This window comes from Pangasianodon hypophthalmus, chromosome 4 (genome assembly GCF_027358585.1).
Source record: "Pangasianodon hypophthalmus isolate fPanHyp1 chromosome 4, fPanHyp1.pri, whole genome shotgun sequence".
NCBI lineage: Eukaryota > Metazoa > Chordata > Actinopteri > Siluriformes > Pangasiidae > Pangasianodon > Pangasianodon hypophthalmus.
Window position 1 is genome coordinate 31228929 of NC_069713.1, and position 17721 is coordinate 31246649.

The 17721-nt window shown below is 41.2% G+C and overlaps 1 protein-coding gene across 2 annotated transcripts in view; it reads left to right on the forward strand.

The window, feature by feature from the left end:
* zgc:110158 (uncharacterized protein LOC553590 homolog) overlaps positions 1-16696 on the forward strand; it is a 59069-nt gene extending 42373 nt beyond the window's left edge. The window contains exons 6-18 of one of the 2 annotated variants that reach the window (XM_053233195.1): positions 4028-4111; positions 5855-5914; positions 8005-8071; positions 8196-8263; positions 8461-8525; positions 8664-8709; positions 9835-9870; positions 10267-10321; positions 10847-10917; positions 11577-11655; positions 11789-11817; positions 12998-13099; positions 13371-16696. In XM_053233195.1, coding sequence (XP_053089170.1) covers positions 4028-4111; positions 5855-5914; positions 8005-8071; positions 8196-8263; positions 8461-8525; positions 8664-8709; positions 9835-9870; positions 10267-10321; positions 10847-10917; positions 11577-11655; positions 11789-11817; positions 12998-13099; positions 13371-13400 — 792 coding nt within the window. In that variant the 3' untranslated portion in view covers positions 13401-16696. The remainder of the gene's footprint in view (positions 1-4027; positions 4112-5854; positions 5915-8004; positions 8072-8195; positions 8264-8460; positions 8526-8663; positions 8710-9834; positions 9871-10266; positions 10322-10846; positions 10918-11576; positions 11656-11788; positions 11818-12997; positions 13100-13370) is intronic. The other variant, XM_053233196.1, reaches the window with a different exon arrangement.
* Positions 16697-17721: the final 1025 nt, after the last annotated feature.

A 17721-nucleotide genomic window follows, 5' to 3' on the forward strand; every position in this document is an offset into this window, starting at 1 on the left:
AATCTCAAACACACACACGTGAACACCAAACATGCCCATACACATATCCGACCAATCCCGCGGCAGCTAGACTTTTGTGTGTTTGTGTACGGTTATGTTTTTCTGTCTTGGTGGGGATTAAAATGTCCCCACAACAGTAGGAATGTCTGAGACGTCTGACCTTGCGGGAACATTTGGTTCCTTTTGGTTAGGGCCGGATTTAGGTGTGGTGTAGCACTGAATAGCTGCGATAGTAATTATTCAAATGGAAGGTCCTCATAAGGATAGTGCGACAAACGTGTGTGTGTGTGTATGTGTGTGTGTGTGTGTGTGTGTGTGTGTGTGAGAGAGAGAGAGAGAGAGAGAGAGAGAGAGAGAGAGAGAGAGTGTGCCACCCTGACTGGTTCCTCTGCCCAGTGACAGACAGGCCTGGCATTTGGCTTTGTTTGTGATAAGGTAGAGGTGAGATGCGAGAGAGGGAGGAAATAGCAGAGGCCACACACACACACACACACACACACACACATATTTCCAATGCATCTGCTTACAAACCAGCAGAATGTCAGGATTTGTACTTTGCAGCTCGCGGGGATTTGATTATGATTAGGTATACAAAGCCATGTACACAGTGTAGAGAGAAAAGGTACGGGCGAACAGGTGAAGGATGGCTGACGTGTGAAGGAGAGATAACGAGTACGATTTTGAATTGATAGAGAGAGAGAGAGCGAGAGTGAGAGAGAGAGAGTGAGAGAGAGAGAGAGAAGTGTGGCGCTCTAGCGGAGGGAGAGATGCTAGTGTGTGTTTGTGTGATGAGGTGTAATGAACGGCCGTGACCTCGTTGCAGCTGAGAATTTGAGGCCTTGAGTAGCGGCACACTCCTCCAAGCCTTCCTCTGAGTAACGCAGGCTGCCAACACACACACACACACACACACACACACACACACACACACACACACTGCTGTAGTATCTGTGCTGTTTCTGGGACAGTCAGTAGAGCAGCTCTAGCATCAGACCCCGCAGGACCTCCTCTCTCTCTCTCTCTCTCACTCTCTCTCTCTCTCTCTCTCTCTCACTCTCTCTCTCTCAGCGAGGTCGTAGACAGGTCAGGGCTAAATCTGAACTCGGCTCCCCAACATACCTTCTCAGCACACACACACACACACACACACACACTTCTCCGAAATCAAGCTATAAAACAACACACACGCTTAAGTGCTTAACTCTTAACATGTCTGCTGCCGATCTTATATATTCCTCTCTGCTCCTGGTACTACAAGTAAGTTTTACAGGTGAATGTTTACGCGTTGCCCCATAATCTGTTAATAATGCGACTAAGAGAAAAAAAAACGTTTATCTGTACACTTCTATCGGAATAGAGCAACCCCGAGTTAAGTTTTTGGTTAATATCCTTTTTAAAGATTTGTCAGGTAGAAGAACAGTTGTGTAAACCTTCGTGTCGGATTACTTTCACTTTCAGAATCAGTGTGTGCGTGAGCGTTTGAGTCACGATGCACTTCCTCAAAGCGGTTAGACACGAAAACACGGCTCACGTTACAGATTTGACTCTGTTTAAAATCATCGCGAGGTTAGATCGGGAATCCAGTCAACGTTTTGAGGCAGACGCAGGACGGGACGTGACCTCAGTGAAGTCTAGTGATTAATATTACACAGTGGAAAAAAAATCTAGCGATGGCATGATACCATTTTGTGATTTCTGATGTTGAAAGTTTAAGTATAGATAGATATCGATACCTGTCCAATATTTGTAAAAAAAAAATGTTAAGCTAAAAAACTAATGACACAAAAAAATACATATATATATATATAATTAAATGTAGCTAAAAATGTAAACAAAACTGAAACACTTACGAAAAAAAATCCAACTCTTTTAAACAAAAATTACTTGCATTCCTAATATAAATAAATGTAATAAATTATTAAAAAATCGATAAAGTATAAAATCAATCTAAACAAATAAAAATACAATTTTGTCTCTTTTATATGTAAAAATGTCCAGTTTTGCCAAAAATATATATATTTATTTATAAATGAAATAAAATGCTATCGTGTGATCCGCTTTAATAACCTGCTTTACGTTGTTACTCTACGCTTCTCGGGATCGGATTTCTGATCAGATATCTGATCCACCATTTTGTGATCCTGGTTATCAGATCAGTGCCTTCTCCTTGTAAAAACTTTCATAAAACCTTTATTTTTTGCGTTGTTATTCTCGACAAATTGCTTTTTAACGTCGGTAACATGAAAAGACGAGTAAAGGCATTACATATCCGAGTTACCGATACATAATTATTGCGTTTTATGCTAATTTTCAGAACTCTTGTCTGTTCAGTAATCACGCCTGGATGTTGTTTCTTCTGAGATGGAAATAATGCCGAACTTGTTAGCAAAACAAGCAGCGCGATTAACAACGCTGAACGCGCTAACCGGAATCGCATGCTTCTCATTGTCATGGTAACACTAGCACTAAACCTCACGTAACGTTGGATCAGATTACAAGTAACGTGTCGTACGTGCGTGTAGTCATTAGCGTCTCACACACACACAAACACACACTACCGTAACAAAGTTGTGTCAGTTATTGTTTTTGTGTACTTACTGTGGTCTGTTTTTCTGAGAAATATGACCAATAAGTGATGAATTTCGGCTAATAAGTGAACTAAGATCGATGTAGTTCCTTCATGGTTTTTATTCGCAGTTTTGTCGTAGTAGAAAAAGCACAACGAAAAAAAAAACCTGTGATAATATCACAATTATTTCCAAGTTTTTTTTGGAAACAGTTTTAAGTAAAAAGATGAAACAACAAAGGTTGTTAGAGACATTTTTTCAGGTGTGTGTTCCTGTTCGTAACTGTGTGTTCGGTCGTCTTTAATGATGACATCACGCCGTTAACGACACTAGGGTTAATTAACGACACTAGGGTTAGGGTTAAGGGTTAAAGGTTAGGGATTAGGTGTGATGGCAGCTCAAAGCGATGTTGAGGTTTTTTTTTTTTTTTTTGAAAATCTGCTCAGTTTTGATGAAAATATTCCATAAATATCAAGATTTCATAATTCCCACTGTTTCAGACGATCTCATAAACGAAGACGTTTGATTTGCCGCTGTGTTGCGTCATCCTGTGCATTTCTCTTCTCTGTGGCTCATTTTCTTTTCGCCTGCTACCTGAAGGATGGCTGCACCAAAAAACCTCAGGCACCGGGGCCTCGTTTTCTTTCTTGACAACAGTGCCCCCAAGTGACACAGCCGAGCCATTGCAGCCTGTACGCCTGAGTGTGTGTATGCAGACATGGTGGTTTACGAATTAAGCGTGAGCACGCGGACGTGAAGTCGCTGACCGTCCCTGCAGGACAGTACAATAGGACGGTGTGAGGAGAGTGTGTGAGAATGGATTCAGAGCCCAGAGTTCTGGCGGCGGTGGTGTTGGTGGTGTTGGTGTTGGTGGTGGTGTTGAGTTCCCTCCGGCTGTGGGGATTCCTGGAAGGCCATATGCTTCTCATTGAGATATATGGGAGAGTAGAGGAGGGGGTTTGTAATGCTAGAGCTGAAACAGGATGTTCGGTGTTCACGTCTGCGCTCACAGACTTCTTAAAGTTGTAGTGGTCAGTTCGGAGGTTTCTGTGTTCTTACACTTAATGTGATTTCAAAATATATATGTATTATTTAGTATTCAGAAAGCCAGAATGATTTCATGATAGGTTTCATGCTTGCTGTCAGATATGAAGCTTGCAGAGCAAAGAAAGACCACACTGAGAAACTCTGACGCTGTTCATTGTACATTCATCCTTAGTAACTGCCTGGTCAGGGTCACGGTGCTTTAAATTAGGCTGCTAGTTTGTTTATATTTTTGGGAAGTAGAACCCAGCTGTGGCTCCGAAAGTTCCTCAGACTCTTGCCTAGTGAAGGAATGTAACTTTATCTACCTCGTAGTGTGTGTGTGTGTGTGTGTGTGTGTGTGTGTCGGCGGAGCAGCAGCAGGCCTCGGCAGTGCGCCCCCGTTTCATGTCTCACCTGCCTCTTCTCTCTTAAAGGGCCCTCCCGGGTCGCAGCCGTCTCCCCACGCACAGCCTCCCCCACACAACCCCAGCAACCCCATGATGGGACCCCATGGCCAGGTAAGACACACACACACACACACACACATATACACACACACTACTGAACTGTCCCTATGAAGGAATATATGAAATTAATTAATTCTTTAATTGGAAATCCCACACCGCCCCTGAAACTCACACACATCCGACCGTTTAATAATCGAAACGTCACCACGTTAAGCGCGTCAGGCGAGGAAGTTATTTTGCACCACTTGGCTCCGATGGCGGCCATCCTTTTCTCCTCTTCCTCCCTCCGTCTCCGTGTTTCCTTCGTTCTTCGCGGCCCACACCCAGTGTCTCCATGCCCAGAGTCAGCGCCCCTAGAGCGGGATGAATTATTCACGGTCCTCCCCGCTGCTGGAAAGGCTTCTTCACTCCCACCCACCATCAATAGCACATTAATATTGCACAGCCTGATGCTGTAGAATGCCCTCACACACACACACACACACCACACACACACACCACACACACGCTCAGTCTCTAAAGGAATAGTCAGACGAGAAGTCAGATCTTTTTTTAGAATTGCGCTGGAGCTGAAGAGAAATGTCTGCCAGTTAGCATGATGTCACTCGAATGCCAAAATCTCATTTCCATAAAACTAGTTTGGATTAGAGAATTTCAGGACGCAGTGGAGGGATAAAAAAAAAAAAAAAAGGAATGGTTTTGTACCATTGCAAAAAATTTGGTGTTTTTTTTTTTTTTTTTTTTTTTTTTTTTTTTTTTTTGGTCTCGGTGTATTTAAACGTAGCTCCATTATAATAAGAATCTACTAATAAACGAGCGAATCATTCACGTAGACTAAAACGGGAGCAGTCTAACTTACACTTCCATCGATATTTTACAGATGTTCCATACGGTCTTAAAGGCTTACGGAGGCTGTTTTTTTTTTTTCTCTCCTCCCCCTCTCCTCCTAATTGTCTTTTAGTATCATCACTCGCGCTATGATTCTGCTGCGTTGGCATCATGCTAATTGGTGGGCGTTAGCTTTCACGGCTTGTCAAAACTTGTCTTGGATAATTGGCTGCACATGAGTGGAAAATATCGATTTGTTTTGTTTTGGTTGAACTCTTTCCTTTACGAAGCGTAGCTGCTTGTGCTTGTACACACGAGGATGGAGGAACATCTGTAGAAATCTGCAAATCAGCACACACACACACACAAACACACAGTTACACTTTTCACTGGTACACACACACACACACACACACATCCCAGCCTGTGTGGCTGTCCCTCTCTCGAACCAGGGCCTGACGGAGCTCTTAGCCAGAGTCCCGGACCACAGGAGCGGCTCCTGTTCCGTCTCTTGTCCAACCCGGTTTCGGATATCGGAACGACCCTGTTGTGGTCTTGGTGTGGTCTGATTACGACTACGTCCTTATATAAAATCTCTACACGGTGGTCAATATCAGACTCCTGTCCTGAAAAGTGTGTTGTGTGTGTGTGTGTGTGTGTGTGTGTGTGTGTGTGTGTTGTGTGAGTGAATTTGGAACGTGAGCAGCAGTCAGAAGGCTGGATGTCTTATTTATATGTCGCATTTGGTGCCATCCCCATTGTCGCTCGGTGCATCTGCCTGCCTGCATTCCACCTGCTCCAGCTGGCCTCGCTCCTGCCATTCATTTAGCTGCACCTTTTTTTTATTTTGCTCTCTGTCACTGTAGACAGCCGCGCGGTGCTAACGACAAAGAAAAAAAAAACATGCTCTCTCTCTCTCTCTCTCTCTCTCTCCCTCACTCTCTTCTCTTCTGTCCTTGTCTTTAGCCTTTCATGTCTCCGCGGTACCCGGGTGGACCTCGGCCGTCCCTCCGCATGCCAAACCAGGTAACCGACTCACACTTCTGTTCACACATGCAGACGATATTTCAACATAATCACAGTGGATAAATGATCACCACAAGCAAATTCTGCAACGTTTCCCTGTTGTGAGGAAAATAAGAAAATTCACTTATAATGGATGCCCAAGGGAAAGTGTCACGTTCCACCAATAAACGTTTGCAGCTAACGTACTCAAACGATGAAGGTGACGAAACTGCTGTTTACGTAGTTTTGTCCAACTTTCAAATACGAGAACAATATTATTATATCAGTAAGAGTTAACGAACTGATAATCAGTTAACTGCTAAAATTCTTCAAGTCTTCACTGTAATATAATAAAGTGTCTTTATTTGTCATTTCAGTTCAACCTTCTTGTCAGTAGCTTGGCAGGTTTTTGTTTTTATGCGTTTGACAGACGTAATATAGAGAAATAATGAACAAAAGTATTGAACGGCCAGCAAAAGCTTTACACGATGTCAGTCTTGCTGAATGTCAGCTCAATATTTCAACCTGTCATTGGTTAAAATTCAAACTTTGTGAATAATTGACAGGTAATCTGACAGTACAGATATTTCCACGTTTCCTAAACAGTGAAATAAGTGCTCTACGTGAGAGCAGCGGCCAGTATGAAAGGAAAAGTGTTGCATTTTGGTGCCACATAGGCTTAAATCCGTGCAAAGCCCAAAGTTCCTGATTTGTCTCTATTGTAGAGTGTTAATGGAGTTGTACTGAACATTATTGGAAATTGGTATTGGTATTAATCTCTCTTTTGTCCTAAGACCTTCATATCACGCCGTCCTCGAGAATAGAAACATCCGGATACACACCTCTAACATGCGCACTATGATAGTGCTGATCTCTGCATCCTGATCTTGCCATACACAGCTTTTTGTTTATATATTTTCTCGCGTGAAACCGAGCGCTGATTTCAGTACACGGAATACAGACGCCTCAAACAATTAAGCAGTTACTCAACTACGCATGTACGCATCCTGGTACTCGTGCTTTCCTTAGGCTTTTGTGGTGTCTGTATGCCATTAGCCCTAAATTATTTCCTCTGGAAAAGTCATTTCGCTTTCAGAAAGGAAAATAATACAGACTTAGCGCTTAATTTACAAATGCCTTGTACAGTAGATGCAATAGATATAAAAAAGCTCTCAACATTTTTAGCTTCGTAAAATCAAAGTCCGTCTTGCTCGACATGTTTGTTACATCCTCATATTGCAAGCCAGACCTCAAGCATCAGCGGAGAGTCTGATAGATTTTGTCAGTAAACGTTGCCAAGAATGACCCACTTTCACAGAAAAGCCAATTTGACTGGCGTGGCAGACGACCAAAGAAAGCCGTTTTCTCAAGATTATCTTGTGTGTTTGAAGCAGAACTCTTTAATAACTTGTATTCAGTGAATATTTTCAGACCAGTCACAATATCTTGCTCCAAAAAAGCTCATTGTGTTCTGCAGGAAGCGAGTCAGTCAGCTTGCAACCTTCAGTATTCTGAAGCTTGTGGCCAGAAAAGTGTACAACATACACGAGACACTCTGTGACCTGTGGGCGGAGTATCTGAGGCCGAGACGTGACGGATCGTAGACTATACAGCTACAGCTGTGCAGCTTGTCGTTCCTGAGAGTGCGTTAATATTAAAGTATCAAAAAATGGAAAGAAATTGCAGTAATATTGCGTTTATGAAAGAGTACGAAGACGAAATTCGAAATCTACCTGAAATATTCAAAGAAATGGTATTAATTAATATTAACACGCACATTAGACCGCAACTCTAGTGTAAAGTCTCAGTAGCTCTGCAGCAGGTCCACTCTATAGTGGTTAAATTTAAGTTGTGGATTATTTTTTTTTTCCCTCCAGGAACCGCTTAGATGTTGTTCTTTGTTTCGTTAATAACACGATAGCTGTATGACACGGTGTACACGTTTAAGTTACGAGTTATCCTGTGCTTGTGTCATGTGACCACGAGTCATTTCGGCTTACTGTAAGATTAAGCGGACAAGTCGGAGCAGATCTCACGTTAATTCGTAACAGCTCCAATGTTTTCACTTTTTGGTTTTCATTGTTCCTTATTTCCCCCCCACCTTTGTACAGCCTCCAGTCGGGGTTCCTGGGTCACAGCCACTCTTGCCAAACAATCTGGACCCCACCAGACCACAAGGTATTAGTCTAGACGAGCCGCACACGTGGCCAGAACCCACAAAACAATCAACGTGTTTGATGCATTTTGTCAGATTTAAGCATACTTGGATTGAATTTTTTTTCTTTTCCTCCCTCTCGTTCAGGACACCCCAGCATGGGCGGCCCGATGAGAATGAATCCGCCTAGAGGGATGGGCAGCATGGGTCCACAGGTGTGTATAAATACCCTACTGTCCCATTACTCTTCAATTCAAGGCTGACTTCATCACTCCAAAGTGATACAAAGCATGAAAGCTAGTATCTTTACGCTTTTATTCATTTGTACCTTGATTCATTGCAGCTCTTCTTTCTAAATGATTGATTCCAGTTTATGTAACTTGATAAAGGATAAACTTTCACCTCTTTGTAGAGCTATGGTGCAATGAGGCCACCTCCGAACTCCCTGGGTGGGCCAGGCATGCCAGGAATGAACATGTGAGTAGCAACCGCAAACCTCCTTCGTCGTCATCGGTGTCGTCGCTTTGGGCAAAACACATGTCAGACAAGCTCGTTTATGGTGTCGGTCGACTTAGCCTTTTCTCCTCCCACTCATCTGTTTATTTGTTCTCTCAGGGGTCCAGGAGGACGGGGTCCCTGGCCGAATCCCAACACTAACTCGGTAAGTCTGACCATCCCCCCACAGTGCATCTGTATTTATACAGCACCTTTTATATCATTCGAGGCGATTTGTTTTGTCTAACGAACCGAAGCGATGGACGTAATCAGGTCTAGTAAAACAAAGTTTAAAGTGATTCACTTCAAATGAACCAGAGATTCACTTCATCTTGTATACCAAAGCGATTCACTTCAAATGAACCAACATGATTCACTTTATCTTGTATACCAAAGCGATTCACTTCATGAAGTCTAGTAAAACAAAGTTTAAAGTATTTCACTTCAAATGAACTAAAGTGGTTTACTTCATATTGTATACTAAAGTGGTTCACTTCAAATGAACCAGAGACTCACTTCATCTTGTATACCACAGTGATTCACTTCAAATGAACCAAAGTGATTCACTTCATCTTGTATACCAAAGTGATTCACTTCAAATGAACCAACATGATTCACTTCATCTTGTATACCAAAGTGATTCACTTCAAATGAACAAAAGTGATTCACTTCATCTTGTATACCAAAGTGATTCACTTCATGAAGTCTAGTAAAACAAAGTTCAAAGTGATTCTTCATCTCGTCTAGTAAAACGAAGTTCAAAGTGATTCACTTCAAGTGAACCAAAGTGATTTATTTCATCGTATATACCAGTGATTCACTTCACGAAGTCTAATAAAACAGAGTTCAAAGTGATTCACTTCATCAAGTGAACTAAAGTGATTCATGTCAAGTGAATCAAAGTGACTCGTGTCATCGAACAAACGAAAGTGATTCATGTCATCAGGCAAAATAAAATGATTCACGTTATCAAGTGATTCAAAGTGATTCACATGATCAGGTGAACTACGGTGGTCATGTCATCAAGTGACTCGTCTTTAAGAGGAACAAAATGCTTCACGTCATCAAGTGAACCAAAGTGAATCACGTCATCAAGTGAAGCAGAGTGTTTCACTTAATGAGTCAGTCACTTCAAAGTGATTCACTCCATCAAGTCTAATAATATAAAGCTGAAGGGATTGATTTAATCACGTCTGTTTAAAAATAAATAAAAGTGAATTCTGGTTTTTAGTCTAATTATTTATAAAAATTTCAGCTCATCTGTGCTTTTCCTTCCTCTCTCCGCTCACAGATAGCGTACTCCTCCTCATCTCCGGGCAACTACGTGGTAAGTAACGGACGCACGCCACCGTGTGGACCTGTAGTGTCAGCTCTGTCCCTCTCCACTTAAACACAAGTTAATGCTTTCCTCTGGAAACAAAAAGTACGCCTAAGCACATATTTAACTCTCTAAACATATTGATTTTTTCTTTTTTCATGAGCAATTACTATATTCTTCTGTTTTGCTCCAGGCGTTGTATTTGGACAAGCAGGATATGGGGGCATTAATCATACTGCCATAATATCTCCCCTGTGTCTACTGCAACTTTGTTTAAAATTTCTCCTCCGGCATTTCTGGAGCTGAGAATAGCGTTATACAGCGATCCTAAAAATGAAATCCGTGTGTGTGTGTGTGTGTGTGTGTGTGTGTGTGTGTGTGTGTGTGTGTGCTTATCTTCCTCAGGGTCCTCCAGGGGGAGGTGGTCCTCCAGGAACTCCCATCATGCCAAGTCCAGGAGGTGTGTTAAATCAACAGTTATACACACACACACACACACACACACACACACACGTACGTCCAAATTCACCTGCTCCTGCGATCAGCCGAACCTGATCATCTCCCAGTCGCACCAAATGATGTTCGGTGCTTCCCACTCGCCCTCGGTCTCAGCAGCCAATGTCAGTGCAAGGTTGCTGCATTGCCTTTGTGGCTCAGCACAGAGAGGGGGAAAAACACACACACACACACACACACACACACACACACACACACAGTACAACATTTCCTCCCATCCCCCATTCAGAGTGATGTAATCCTAACCCACTGCCTGGGATCGGACATTACAGCCATCTTCACCAGCTTGTGGATGTGTAAAGAAGCACAAGCTGAGCTTTGGCTGAGCTTCATATCGATCAGTTATTACATAAGCGAGGCTATATTGGTTGAGATTGACCTGCAGGATGAGTTCATAGATGTGATTGCTGGTTTTTCTTTTTTTTTTTTTTTTTCTGAAACTGAGCTTTATCTTGTCTTTCTTCTGCAGATTCAACAAACTCAAGCGAAAACATTTACACAATGATGAACCCCATCGGCCCTGGAGGCAACAGACCCAACGTGAGTGCTCTCGCTAAAACTGTGGACTGGATTTAAATAATAATAATAATAATAATAATAATAATAGTAAAACACTATTCTTAACGCATTAAAGAGCGCTAGAATGCTCCAGGACGTTTCGGAGTAGAGTCTTGGGATAAACTGTGGCATTAATCTCGACCCGGTTCTGATAGAAACACACCTTCATGGTTTATTACCACTTACACCACGACGCTGATTATTTTCCCTCTAATGTTCTTACTTGTAACCCTAAATATGAATTGTGTTTCAAAAATGTTTGATATTCCGTGATTATGATTTTCGCAATCGGACCATGAAAATAAAATTGTTCATCAGGAAAGAACTCGCACCTGTACAGGTACTCGGTGGATCTTATCCTTAACGAACGAGGGTTACTTCGTATTAATTAACACACTTGTAGCTTGAAGCGTCTGATCAGCTGAGCTTGATTATTCAATTTAATTTCCCTCACACGCTAATAGACGCCTTTACGCTAATGAAGCCGTCTACTCCTCCTGTCACACGTTTCGAACGAGTGAAAATGTTCCAGGAGTTTCCCTGTAGCAGGTAGCAGGTGGCCGGCGCCTAAACGTACGTGTGTGTGTGTGTGTGTATGTGTGTATGTGTGTGTGTGTGTGTGTGTGTGTGTGTGTTCGCAGTTCCCGATGGGCCCGGGCCCTGACGGTCCGATGGGAGGGATGGGCTCCATGGAGCCTCATCATATGAACGGATCATTAGGTGAGCGCGCTGCCATGGCATCATCCAGCACATCTAACACTCAGTCGCTGTATTAAAGCGCCCCCTGTTGGTCATGTTGTCTCTTTCTGAACTTTGTTCTTTTTTTTTTTTTTTTTTTTTTTTTAATTTGTAGGGTCCGGGGACATGGATGGGTTGCCAAAGGTGAATAACTTAAACCTTTCATTAACATGTCGTTATTAGTTGCCTCCAAAGAGCGTCAGTGCTGGTATAAAGGATTTATTTCACTTCTAACTTATAATAATAATAATAATAATAATAATATTGGCATATTGGCAAGTCTGGCTGCTGAGAGCAGGAAAAAAAAGAAAGAAAGAAAGAAGAAATTTTTAAATGTTATTAAATTGAGTATATCAGCAACCGGGTGCTGGAATGAAAGATGGAAGGAAGAAGGAAGAAAGAAATACATTTTTCTTTTTTTAAACGTGAATAGAGTATACTGGCATCTTAATTGCCAGCATAAAAAGAAGGAGTAAGGCATAAAGAAAGAAAGAAGAAGTTAGGAGGAAAGAAGGAAGGAAGAAGGGAAGGAAGGGAAAAATAATGAAGAAAGAATATGTTTTTATTAAATAGAGTATGTTGGTGACTTTCAATCGCTGGGAGGAAAGGTGGGAGAAAGAAACGAGGAAGGAATGAAGAAAGAACGAAAGAACATTTTCTTTTTTTAATATATTATTAGAGTATTTAGGCAAATCAGTTGCTTGGGGCAAAAGAGGAAGAAAGGATGAACTAGGATGAAAGAGAAAAACGTGTTTCTCTCTCTCTTTTTTAAAAGAGGAAAGAGGAAGGAAGTAATCAGTGAAGGAAGAAAGAATAAGATTAAAGATTAAATTAAGAATGTACAAGAGAAATTTTTTTTTTTAATTTATAATGTATGCTTGTATACTCTAAATTGCTGGAGTTTTTTTTTTTTTTTTTAAGATATTAGAGTATGTTGGCAATTCTAAAATGCTCGAAAGGAATAAAGGAGGAAAGGATAAAAGAAAGATAAGATGCACCTTTAAATTAGCTAGGAGGAAAGATGGACGAAAGGAGGATGAAAGAATGAAGTAAAAAAAATTATTATTATTTTTTTAGATATTAAATAGAGTAAACGCACAACTCCGAATCGCCAGGAAGCAAGAAGGAGGAAGGAAAGAAGGAAGGAATTTGATCGATTATTAAATCGAGTGTGTTAGCAGCTCGCAGGTGGAAACGAGTGCGTGACGCACCGTGACCCTGAGCAGGAAGATGCGCTTACTCGCGACGAACGAATGAACCAGTGAACACACTGTAACACGCCGCATGTCTCTGAAAACCTTCTCGCGCTTCTTTCCCTCCGTAGAACTCGCCCAGCAACATGGCAGGCATGAACAACCCACCGGGCACACCGCGAGACGACGGCGAGATGGGCGGCAACTTCCTCAACCCGTTCCAAAGCGAAAGTGTGAGTAGCTGAAGAAAAAAAAAAAAACAAACAATCTAGTGACTATCAGCATTACGATTTTAAAAATGGCTCGTCTTGTGATGGACCAGCAGTTTCCTGAGACACGTTTCTTTCTTTCTTTCGTTCTTTCGTTCTTTCTTTCGAGTTGTCTCGCGCTTAACTGCCTCGTCGACACAAAACCCGAGCCTGTATTTTGTTGAAACAAATACCATAACCATCTTGTATCCATCTTCTCACGTATCTTTCCCCTCCTCCCTTCTTCTCGTTCCAGTATTCACCCAACATGACGATGAGCGTGTGATTTTTTTTTTTTTTTTTTTTTTTTTTTTTTTTCCCTTTTTTATTATTGTTATTATTATTATTATTATTGTTATTATTATTTTATTTCTTTTTATTTTCCTTCCATTTGTTTCGTGCCCCGCATTTCTTTTGACACCCCACCCCACCCCCAACCCCTGCCTCGTGGAGCTTTGGGCCGGGCCGGACGTCGGCGAAGCACGGGACTCGCGCCAAAATGGCCGCCGGCGACAGGAAGCAGCCCCCGAGCCACAGGAAGTGCCTGCTGACTGCCTCGCTCTGCCTTCCTCTCTGGCTCAGGACACTGAAAGAAGGGGCTTTTAGAAGAGAAGACACACACACAAACACACACACACGTGAAAGGACAGACTGATGGGCAGGACAAGAACGTGTGTCTTCGTTCGGCTCAGCTCTTTTTAACTCACTCCATCTTTTCTTCTCTCTTAAGTTTTCTTTCTCGTTCTTTATTAATGCGTTAGATTTCACTCTGGGACATGTGATTTTTTTTTTTTTTTGGTTCCCCCTCCATTTTAACGTGTACATTTTTAAACACTCATGAAGATGTGACGGGCTATGAACGTTTCCATTATTTCTGTGTATGTATTGTATTATTAATAATTATTGTTCTTTTTTTTTTTTTTTTTTTTTTTGTATTAATATTGTAATGATAATTGATAAGGGTATTTTTTTTTTCCTCAGAAGGGCACATTGTATCTCAATAACCATGAAATCGTCAGAGTAAGCACATATTCACGATACCCAGTGGAAACTCTATGATTTATTATTATTATTGTTATTATTATTATTGTTTTTTTTTTGTGAATTAGTCGATGTATTTTATTTTAATGTTTTTGGGGGAAATTTCGAGCTTGGGGTATTATTTTTTTAATTTTTATTTTCCCCCTCATGGCTTTGCGTGACTTTTTTTAATTCCCCTTTACATAATGTAGCGATTTGACAGAAAGCTCCACACCCGGGCGTTGAGCGTTTCTAATAGTAAACTTCACTCCATGATTTATCTCTTTGCTGTTGCTGTGTTATTACACTTTCTGTCCAGAAAGTACAGTTAGAAAGCCAACAGCATTCTGTGGCCTGTGTCATAATTTCACTGATTGACGAAGAAGAAAAAGAAGAATCTTCTCCCATAGTCGAAAACCCCGTGTTTTTTTTTTTTTTTTTTTTTTTTTTTTCCCTGTTCTTTTCTTTTTTAAATTGTGGTACTAGATATTTTTTGGCTTGGCTCACGTTTTATTTATTCTCCCCCCCTCCCCACCCTCCTTCATGTGTGTATGTCTTGCACCATGCAGCTTGCTTCAGGACATTGTAAACATGTAAATAATGCCAGTCTAAAGATACCTCCTGCTGAATCGACCCCTGTCCCGCCTGCATGTTCCTGAACCAGGGCGTCTCGGGAAGGGGTGGGGGGGGGGGGAACAAACGTCCGCCGAGACGCGCTCACGTGCTTTCTCGTATCCGACGGACTGACTGAAAAGGCGTAGCAGCTCCTCGGCTTCTCAGACACGTTTCTTCTTCAGCACACTGGGTGATGTGAGGTACCACGTCTGCATCTGTTCCCACGTAACGTGCACCAGGATGAGTGGAGGGAAAAACTCGAGCGTCGTCCCGACCCGCTCGAATCACGAGCCACCGCTGCTTGTCTGGCTTTTCGGAAACGAATCAAGACTACCTAGTTACCGCCGCCGAGCAACTCACGGAGCTTCACGTCACATGATCATTAACACCTAAAGACGGAGTCCTACAACACAGAGGTCCATCTTTAACTCCCATAGCAGCGTACAGAGCAGGATTTGTCAATGTTTTATGTTTTGTTTTTTTTTTTTTTCTTCCCCCTTTCCCGTCTGATTTTATTTCTTTTCTCTTTCTTTTTTTTTTTTTAATATTTGTTTAACTGTTTCGGGATCCATTCTGGTTGTTTCAAATCAGCCACTGCTATTTAATTTGTTAATTAATGGGTATCCAAATGCTAACCTGCCTCCCACACTCTAATCAGACCGCCTTGTACATGACGTCACTCTTTTTTTTTTTTCTCCTTTCTTTATCATTTGCTTCTTGTAAATACTGTAAAATGCATTTTGATATCATTGACATGTTTTTTGATATTCCAGTCTCGACAAATGAACACAGCACTGGACGGAAAAAAAAAAAAAAAAAAGGTGTAAAGAAAACAACCTTTCTAGCTGAAGCTCTGTTCCCACTGGAGAAAAAAAAAACTTCTACGCAATCAGTGAAAAGGAGAAGAACTCGTCCTATTGCACTGATTAATCCACAGATAAGGTGAATGATGAGAGGCAGTTCTGTAGCAGTCCTAACACACTCCTGTTTCAGCCTTGACCAAGTGCTCAGGATCCCTTCTTTTTGGCTCTCACGTCCCACAGACAGACAGACAGACAGACAGACAGACAGACAGACAGACAGACAGACAGACAGACAGACAGACAGACAGACAGACAGACAGACAGACAGACAGACAGACAGACAGACAGACAGACAGGGCGGCCACGCTTGTGCACTTTTCCAGAAAAATGAACGTGTTTCAAGGCTCAAATCAGAAACTTAAAGGGATCAGAGATACAAACAGACTTTGTGATGAAGGATTTTTATCTATTTAAAATAAAAAATTAAAAAAAAAAAAAAAAAATTAAAAGAAGTGATTAAAAAAAAAAAAAGGGAGGAGGCATTTCCTCTGCGTTCTGAGATATTTTCTAGCGTCAAATCCCAAATTGGACGCTACTCGGGGTGTGATGTACATTTTCTACCCCCCTGTAGTGCACTTACCTAGGGAGTAGGGAGCAGTTTGGGATTCAGCCAGTGTCTTCGCCCTGTTTGCCATACAAAAGTCTGTCCCATCGGCCATTTCTGTACTACTGTTGTGACGCTGTATAATAATGTAACATTAAGGAGAAACGGAAGGGAGCTTCGTCGTTCCTCGGGTCTTTTTCCGAGAAACGGAACAAGCAGTATTGAGTATGGAGCAGCGACCTCCTTCGATTTTGCTTTGGATTTCACGTTAGACTAGACTGGCTCCTTGTCTTCTAGGGACTTTTTTCTGTGTCTCGTGTAGTTAATGTTTCTTTCTATTGTAAAAATTTCTTTAGACTGAAAAGGAAAAAAAAAAAACAAACAAAAAAGTCGTTTACCTAAAAAAATGGAAAAAAAAATGCATCGATAATAAATGTAATTCTTTTCTTTTTTTTCCATGGAGTCGTCACTTATTTTTGCTCGTGTCCCTTCGTTGTAGATACAAATTTAAGACTAATAAAAATAACGTAATCCCTTTTACCAAGGCCTCCTGCTTCGCCTGCTTTTTGTTCATTAAACAAGTTGCATTCCTGCCTTTTCTTTGTGTCTTAATCTAAATCTTTCTAACATTGGATAAAACCTGAATCTTTAACTTCACTGACAAAGACTGACAAATACTAGTTTCAGTGTTCTCTTGTATAAATCCTGGTTGGTGTCTTAAAGGTCATTTCAAAACTTTATTCGAGATGAACTTTTATTAGATGCACGAGGTTGGATTTATTCCTGTTGATCTCGAGCGCTCAGGTTTCTCAAAAGCCATCACAAAGTAAAGATCATCTTAGAGAGAGAGAGAGAGTTCAGTGTGATGATCGCTCTACCATTTAACAATGATCTTTGTGCTGCGATGCTTTTGGGAAACTCGACTCTGTTCATCAAAGTTAAATCTGCCACCACTTCTTAAATCCGGCAATTAATTTACCCCAATATTAACAGGTTTTACCAAGCGCTCCGTCACTAGGATATCTCATCATATCTAATGTTTGTTGTGCCACCAAGATTTGGATTGGACTTTTAATTTTGCAAATCTGCAGTGTTTTAATTTATTTTGAAATTGCAGTTGATTTCAAAATCCAATTAAAAAAAAAGTCTGAACTTTGTGTGTAGAATAACTGAGCTCAACTTTAAAGCCAAATATTTCTTTTAAATATCTAAGATAATCAGGTGTATAAAATTGTTCAACACACCATTCGAGCTCTTTTAAAAAAAAAAAGGGAAGTTGCTATTATATTAGAGAATTTACTGATTTGATGCAGGTATTGAAATGTTTGAATGTGAACATAAATTTGAATAAAGTATAGCAGAAATGCTCAGATTTGTAAAACAAAAAAACAATCTAGTTTACCGACTTAAAGTCTGGTGGCACAGGGTTAATAAAAAACACATTCTGGGAAATGAGAGGCGAGTGCCATTTATTGACCAACAACACAGCGAGTTTGTAGAGATCACTAGTGAGCACTGAGTTTAATGAAGGCTGTGGAATAGAGGGGAAAAAATACACTCACTGC